This window comes from Sylvia atricapilla, chromosome 18 (genome assembly GCF_009819655.1).
Source record: "Sylvia atricapilla isolate bSylAtr1 chromosome 18, bSylAtr1.pri, whole genome shotgun sequence".
NCBI classification, from domain to species: Eukaryota; Metazoa; Chordata; class Aves; order Passeriformes; family Sylviidae; genus Sylvia; species Sylvia atricapilla.
This window is the reverse complement of record NC_089157.1, coordinates 8,321,752-8,329,767: the sequence shown is the minus strand read 5'-3', so window position 1 is coordinate 8,329,767 and position 8,016 is coordinate 8,321,752. Positions and strand designations below refer to the sequence as shown.

At 64.1% G+C, this 8,016-nt stretch overlaps 1 protein-coding gene across 1 annotated transcript; it reads left to right on the top strand.

Moving 5' to 3' along the window:
* The first annotated feature begins 2,225 nt into the window (after nt 1-2,225).
* CBX4 (chromobox 4) lies at nt 2,226-6,546 on the top strand. Its single transcript, XM_066332260.1, has 5 exons — nt 2,226-2,393; nt 2,489-2,532; nt 3,217-3,282; nt 3,906-3,972; nt 4,463-6,546. Exons 1-5 carry the CDS (start codon nt 2,325-2,327, stop codon nt 5,789-5,791), a joined length of 1,575 nt encoding a protein of 524 aa, XP_066188357.1. The 5' UTR covers nt 2,226-2,324; the 3' UTR covers nt 5,792-6,546.
* Nucleotides 6,547-8,016: the final 1,470 nt, after the last annotated feature.

The window sequence follows — 8,016 nt, the reverse complement described above, 5'->3', positions numbered from 1 at the left end:
CTTCCCACTTTCCTTATTTAGGCTGTTTTATGTGGTTCAAATAAGGTGTCCTCTTTGGGCCTGACAAAGAGAAAGATGTATCAGTTCATGAACTGCTGCTGCCCGAGCAAGGTAAGAGACAGAAAATCACCACCATTACCGTCATTATTGCGAATCATGTGCAATCAGCCCCGTAACAGAAAGCAGATGAAGATCCTACAGGAGCTCGAAGGACGAGAGCTGCTGCTGAGCCGTGGGAGCCAGGGGCCAGGCAATGATTAAAATGCTTTTAATATTGGTTTTCAGTGTTGTTTCACTTTTTAAATATATATATATGTATTGTATTTCATCAACCTGCTCCTGAGGCAGGTTCTAAAAGATGCCAAGGATGTCTGGACACACGCTTAAGTTTTTTTAAAAAAGGAATTATATTTTTATATATATATATATATGCAGCCAGCCAAACTCTGCCCTCGTCATCGCCTGTTCCCGACTGTGTCCTGGGAAGAGCAGAGCTTTCCCAGCCGGGCGGGATCGGGAGCTGGACGTGCTCTGCCGCTCTGTCCTCCCAGGCTGGGGAGGAATCGCACCAAACCGTGCTCGTCCCTGGGCATTTAGTTTTATTGCGAGCATTAGCGGTTTGTCTCCTCTGGCAACAGGAGAAGCTGGAAATGTCAAAGGGGAGGGTTAACAAACTCCGCTGGCATAAATTTCAATGAATGTATGTTTCTTAGGAAAACCGCTAAGTTAAAAAAAAAAAAATTAAATCTTCCTGTGTGTGTTTTCCTTGGGCTGCTGTTCACAATGGATAATAATTCTTACATTAAGCCTCTTCGGCCCTCCAGGGAAATCAAAATTGTAATATCAGTTTGCTTTTTATTGGCTCGGCTCTGCGATCGCGGCGGCTGCGTCTTTGTTAGGGGCTGCGGCGCGGTGACATTCAGCGGTGCCTCCCGGTGTGTCCCCTCTCCGGTGCCTCCGGGTCCGGGCAGGGCCACCGAGGGTGTGGGCTGCGGCCGCCCGGGGTCCGCGGGCCGGCGTGGCACCGACCCGGGGGAACGAGAGTCCCGGGGCTCGGGGGTGCTGCCCGACCCCGGCAAACAGCCCCGGTGCCTTTCGAGCTCCGCCCCGCCGCTCCCGGCCAAAGTTGCCGGGAACCCCACGGGCGGCCCGGCCCCGCGGGGATCGATCGCCCCATCCGAGGGCCGGCAGAGCCCGGGGGGAAAAGGGGGACGGTGGCAGGGACACCCCCCGCCCGCGCCGGCCCCGGGGACCGCCCCGTTGTCAGCGGGCGCGGAGGCTCCGGTTCCTCCGAGGCGCCGGCCCGGGGACACGGCCGGGCACCTGCGGGGACCGAGCCCGGGCCCGAACCCCCGGCAGGGATGGAGGGCTCCGGGCCGCCCCGGGCATCGCCCCACGCGTGCCCGCGGCCGCCGTCCTGGCCCGGGGTGCGGTGTCCCGGGCGCTCCCGTAGCGGCGGCGGCAGGCCCGGAGCTGCCGGCCGGCACGGCGGGGACTGCACGGGGCTCACACCGGGACCTGGCCGGGGCAAGGAGCCTCCGGCCCCGGCACCGCCACGTTTCCCGGAGCAGCGCTGGCGGCCGCGGACACGCGTGTGCTGCAGCCACGAGCAGGGCGAGCGGAGCCGCCCGCACCGGGCTCCCCGAGCGGCCCCGCCGCCGAGCGCGGCTTCCGGCACCGGGCGGCGAACGCGCCGCCACCTGCCCCGGGCCGGGCCCGCCGCTGCCTGCCCCGGGCCGGCCGCCCCACGGCCGCAGGGAGCCGCCGGGCACCGGGGCCTGGGCTTCCCCGGCAGGGTCGGGCTCCACGGCTCCCGGAGGCGGCTCGGGCCGTGCCCGGGATGGGCACCGCCGGGGCCCGGGGCACCGCGCGACGTGGCGCGGCGCGGAGCCGTCCCCGGCGCTCGTCCTCCGGCGCATCCTCCGGCCGGACCCCCCGGCCGACCTCTCCCTCGCTCCCCTCGGGGCGCGGGTCGCGCACCTGCCCCGCGGGCTGTGCCCGGCCCCCGGCAGCCCCGTGGGGCCGTGCTGAGTCACGCGTGGGGCGGGAGCCGGGCTGCCCGCGCCCCCCTGGCCGCGCCGCCGTGCCCGGCCCCCGCCCGCCCCCTCCCCGCCTCGCTCCCCGGCAGGGCTGCGCCAATCCCCCGGCCCCGCCGCTGACGGGCAGCCGGGCCCGGGAGGCGCCGCCTCCCTGACGTCTCGCTCCGGGATTTGCACGGTTGCGGTGCCGCCGCTCAGTGTCTGTCGGGCCGGCGGCGGGAGCTGCCGGAGCCCGAGCGCAGCTCGGCTGCAGCGCGGCCCGGCCCGGCCCCTCCCGGCTGCGGGATGGAGCTGCCGGCGGTGGGCGAGCACGTCTTCGCGGTGGAGAGCATCGAGAAGAAGCGGATCCGAAAGGTGCGGGGGGCGGCGGCGGGGGGCGGCGGGGGCCGGGGGGCGCCGGGGGTGGCGGTTCCCGCTGACGCCGTGTCTTTGCCTCCCGCGCCGCTCAGGGCAGAGTCGAGTACCTGGTGAAATGGAGGGGATGGTCGCCCAAGTGAGTACCGGCACCGGGCGGGGATGGGACCGGGGATGGGGCTCCGGGAAGGGCCCCGGCCGGGGCGGCGAGCGGGCGGCGAGAGGCGGCGGCGGGGCCCGGCGGTGACGGCGGCGGGAGCCGAGCAGGCGGCGGCTGATGTGCACCAGAAAATGGCTCCTTCCCCCTTTCCCTCCTCGGGAGTCGGGCTCCATATTGCAGAACCGAGCGGGGAGGGGGGGGCAGGAAGGGGGGGAAAAGGGGGAATAACCGCAAAAATCGTCCGCGTCGCCCCGCAGCCCCGAGAGCCGCTGGCGAGGCGGGGGCAGCACCGGCGCCGGAGCGAGCGCGGCTGCTGCGGAGCGTTCGGGGTTTGCATGACAGTGCGGGCGGGGGGGCGCGGGGGGGTCCGGGACGCGGCGGCCGGGTCCCTCCTCCGCCCCGCGGCCGCTTTCCCGGGTCCGGGAAAGGGGATTTGGAAAATTTCATCATGACATGCCTGGAATTCCTCCGGAATAATAACTGCGCTAAATAAACAGTACCGTCCCCGCGGCCCCCCCCCTCCCCGCCGCCCATCCCCCTCCCCGGGACCCCAGCCCCGCACCCCGCTTCCATCGGGCCCGGTGCTGCGGGGCGGCTGTGCCCGGGACCCCGGCCCCGCCGGCAGGGCCCCGCGGTGACGGCCGCTGTCCTCCCCTCTCCCAGATATAACACGTGGGAGCCGGAGGAGAACATCCTGGACCCCCGGCTGCTCATCGCCTTCCAGAACAGGTGAGCGGCCGGCCTCGGGGGATGCGGGAGGGGCGGCGGGACCCCCGCTCCGCGCCGCTCCCGCAATTGCAGATGCGTCACGGGGCCGGGGGCCGCGGCGGGGGCGGTGCGGGGCCGGCCCCGGGCTGGGCCGGGCTGGGGGGCGCGGCCCCGGCGGGGCGGGCGGTGCGGGGCCACCGGGCGACAGCTCCGGGTCAAGGTCCCCCACGCCGCGTTCCCCCCGCGCCGTGCCCCCCCACGCCGCGCCTCGCGCTCCTTCTTGCCGGGATTCGATGCCGCGAGCCGAGGAGGCGGCGCTGCTGCTGCTGCTGCTGCGCTTGGACGGGCTTCGGCTTTTTTTTTTTTTTTTTTAAGCCTTTTTAATTTTTTTTTTTTTTCTCTTTCCGCGCATTTATTTCCTGGAGTGTTTTGGCGCAAACTGTGAACTTCAGCCCCTCCGCGCAGCGGGGAGGCAACAGCGGGGAAAGGCGCCTGCTGCTTCCACAGGATGCCCGTGCCCCCGGCCCGCTGCCACCTGCGGGCCCCGATCCCCTCCCTGCGCCCGCGTGGGGTCACTGCCGCTGCCGGGGGGGCGGCGCCGGGGCTCCGTGTGCTGCCCTCACCGTGACACTGTGTTCCCGCAGGGAGCGGCAGGAGCAGCTGATGGGATACCGCAAGCGGGGGCCCAAGCCAAAGCCGCTGGTCGTGCAGGTAACGCGGGCGCCCTGCCCCACTCCCCCGCGCTCTTTGCCGCGGGCCGTCCCCGGGGAGCCGCCGCTTGCAGCGGGTTTCATCATGCCCGGGAGCCTGCGCGCAGCCCGGGCGCCTGGCAATGCCCCGGGGAGCCCCAGCGCTGAGCTCAGCGGGTGCCCCAGCCCCCCTCCCCTCCGAGCAGACCCGCCGTGCCCGTGCCCGGCTGGCATTAGCAGGCTGCTCGCGGGCTCGGCAGCAGCGGGCTCGCTCGGCCCCCGTTCCCAGACAGCTGATTGAAGGGGGCTTTTCTTCTTTTCATTGCTTCATTAATCTGGAGCAATGCACAGCCTCTAAGTTGGAGTGGGCTGGGGCCGCCTGCTAGAGGACGCGGTGGCCCGTCCTGTAAGGGGAGCTGCCCGAGGGGCGGGAGCTCCGCAGGGACCTGCCGGGGCTCTGGCACCTGGTTCTCCAGCCCCTCCTGACCGCAGCTTTTGGTTTTGCCTTGCAGCTTCCCTCCTTCGCCCGCCGCTCCAACATCCTCACGGGGCTGCAGGACCCGGCCGTGGACACCAGGCCCAAGCTGGACCTCGGCTCCTCTGGCAAGAGCCAGCAGCACCAGTATGAACTCAACAGCAAGAAGCACCACCAGTACCAGCCCAACGGCAAGGAGAGCAGCATGAAGCACCAGTCCCACAGCAAAGGGAAGTATTACTACCAGCTGAACAGCAAGAAGCACCACCACTACCAGCCGGACCCCAAGATGTACGAGCCCCATTACCAGCCCAGCAGCAAAGAGCCGCAGGGCCAGGCCTGCTTGGACAGTAACAAGACCCCCCTGGTCGCCCACCCAGACAAGTGGGCTCACGGCCCAGCCAAAAACTTGCTGGGCCCAGTCAAGAACCTCACAGCAGAGAGCAAAAATGGAGCTGAGAAGAACCTGTCCAGTGGTACCGGGCCGCCCTCCCGGGACAGGGTGACCAGCAACGGCCTTGGGGGAAAGATGAAGATCGTCAAGAACAAAAACAAGAATGGGCGCATTGTGATTGTGATGAGCAAGTACATGGAGAACGGCATGCAGGCCGTGAAGATCAAGTCTGGGGAGCCTCCCCGGAAGCGGGCTGCGGAGGAGAGGACTCCTAAGAAGGGTGGGGAGGAGAAGGTGGAGGCTTGGAGGAAGCCAGGGGAGGAGAGGGTGGTGGGCAGCAACGCCCTGAGTAAAGCAGAGGGCGAGAGCCGGCAGCCCCCTGCAGAACTGGAGGAAGGTCCCCAAAAGACTCCCTTGGCCAAGGAGCTGCCCCTTCCTCCAGCGGAGCAGCCCTTGCAGCTCACTACCAAGCCGGACCTTGTGCCCTGGTCGCTGAGTCCCGTGTGCGAGCACAGCCCTTCCTCCATGGGACTGAACCTGTCGAGCGCCAGCTCCCGCAAGCGCTGCCTGTCGGAGCCGCACGCGGAGCGGGAGCCGGGCAAGAAGCGCCTGACCTCCCGCAGCATCAGTGCTCCCACCTGCCTCAGCCCCCCGGCGCCCCCGGAGCCGCCCGCCCAGCCCGAGGTCATCCTGCTCGACTCGGACCTGGACGAGCCCATAGACTTGCGCTGCGTGAAGCCGCGGGCGGAGGGCGAGCCGGCCCTGGCGCAGGTGAAGCCGGAGCTGCCGCCGCCGCCGCCGGCTGAGAAACCGGCCCCGGAGCCTCCGCAGCCCCAGGAGGCCGCAGAGGAGGAGGAAGAGGAAGAGGCCGAGTCCCTGCAGGAATTCAAGCCCTTCTTTGGGAATATAATTATCACAGATGTGACCGCAAACTGCCTGACCGTGACCTTCAAGGAGTACGTGACGGTGTGAGGTGGGGTGGCAGCCGCTCCCCGTGGGAGCTGCCCGTCCATCCCGGGGCCGCCGGGCCCCACGGCCTCCCCCCGAGGTACTGGTGCCCCTTCCCCGGAGCCCACGTGCCCCTGCCCGCGGTGGCCGAGCCCGCTGTCCCCAGCCAGGGGACGCCGGGACAGGGCCAGGCACGGTGGCCATCCCTGCCACGTGGGGTGACCTCGCCGCTGCTCCCGCCCCGCGCCTGGGGGCTGCTGCAGGACCCGCAGGCAATGGGACACACAAGGATGGGACCCGCCAGTTACTCAGAGTTATAGTATTATATTTTAACAGTGCTAACTTGTCAAGTGATTCTTGCTCCCGTTTGTACGTGGTGTTCTTGAAATGTATTGTTTGAGCTGAAAAGCTGGTCGCTCCCTGGCCACGCTAATATATTTATTTGTAGGTATTTATATAATGAAATATAAAGCCTAGATTTATGGAGTCCCTAGATCACCTTATAAACTATATCAAACGACTATTTTCTGTTCTCCTTTTTAACCATTGAGCATTTGTTAGTCTTGGTCCCTTGCCCTCCCCACGACCCGCAGGACCATCCCGTATATATTTTTTGATACTGTACACATGTGGTGTTTCTATGTGCAAAAAAAAAAAAAAATCGTTATCTAAAGCTAAACGAGCTATTATAGAAATTGCTGCTATTAGAAATGTCTAAACTATAAGCTTCCAATTATTAATTGCTTGAATGTAAATATTAAATGGAGATGTTGAAAGTGCATTTGATGTTCTGCAGCTAGTGTAGATCGGAGTGCAAAGCCCAGCTGCTGCGAGCTGCCAGCGGCGCATCCTGGTCTGAGGGCTGTGTCACAGGGGAAGAAATGTATCATGCAATCATGGCAAAGGACTATAAACCTTTACAAAAACTACCGGGATTTGGAGTGCATTTGTTACAGCATTACGGATGGCAGGTCCCTGTGTGGGCAGGCTGCAGCTGGGCTGCCCCAGAGCCGGTACCTGCGGGTTAAAAAATTTGCTCCAAGGTGCAACGTTTTGAATATAATTCAGTTTTCTCCTCAAGAGTGTTGTGCCCACAGTGCTGAGGGCACCCTGTGCCGTGGGTGGGCAGCCAGGCCACAGCAGCCCATGGTCTCAGGGCCCAGGCTGGGCTGGGCTGCTCCAGGGTGGGCTGGGGGAGGTCTGTGATGGGAGCCTGAGAAAGCTGGGGGAGCACAGGCTGGCAAGGTGGCACAGTGAGGGGTGATGGTTGCCATCCCGGCAGTGTCATCCCAGTGTTGGGGAAGGTCGCAGTTAGATAAGAAGTTGAGTGTCTTCAGAAAGGAAGATGGTCCAAATTCCACCAAGAAAGCTGCAGCTATCTCTGACCAAGATTAATAATTGCTGGAGTCTACTGGAAATACAATGCAGGATTAATTCTTTGTAAGAGGGTTTACAGTGTGGTGGCTGAGATATGGTGCTCAGTGTCTGTTCCCCCTGTGACCCCCTGTCACCTCCCCACACAGAGCTGAGTGCCTGGGCAGTGCCACCCTCCAAACCTGGCAAAACTGGCTCTGCTGCCAGCCTGTCTCCTTTTGGGCTTTTGGTCAAAGTCGATGTCTCCTCCAGCAAAGATCTTGGTTGAAATATTGTTGATGGCATGTTGATGTGGGCGGACCAGAGCCGTGAACTTGTGAGAAGCAAATTGAATTGGTTTGGGTGAGATGGATCCTGCAGTGACACCTGAGACATGGGGTGAGGGCCAGCCCTGTGTCCTGCTGTCACAGTGGCTCTCTGTCCAGGCATGTGGCAGTGCTGTTCCCACAGCACAAATAACCCCCCATCTTGTGTTGCCCACTCCAATGAATTCCAAACTCATCTTGGTAATTGCTCCTTGGTAAATGTGGGGCTCGTGTGGTGTCTGTGGGAAGGTGGGACAGATCCAGCCAGCTGTGGGTGGCAGTGGCAGCCCCTGTGTGTGCCATTCAACCCAGGCCCCGCCTGCAGCAGTTATGCCAGAGCTGGAGCACTTTCCCAATGCAGTTTGGACTAAAATGGCAGAAAAGTAAGCCCTGGGTGTGTGGATGCCGTTTTCCCAGCTGGAACAGCCAAAGAGGCTTGTACCCAAGTGGGACAAGGGCCTGTGGACACCGTTATTGCAGACACAGGTTTTGGCCTGCCGTGGCTCAGGCTGTGATGGGAATGGGAGCTGGGAGCTGGGCAGGGGCAGTGCTGGCAGCTCGGCCCTGCCC

Coding starts and splice junctions, on each gene's coding strand:
- CBX4 (XM_066332260.1), top strand. CDS start 2,325: ATGGAGCTGCCGGCGGTGGGCGAGCACGTCTTCGCGGTGGAGAGCATC. Junction 2,394..2,488: donor AGAAGAAGCGGATCCGAAAG/GTGCGGGGGGCG, acceptor CGCGCCGCTCAG/GGCAGAGTCGAGTACCTGGT. Junction 3,973..4,462: donor CAAAGCCGCTGGTCGTGCAG/GTAACGCGGGCG, acceptor TTTGCCTTGCAG/CTTCCCTCCTTCGCCCGCCG.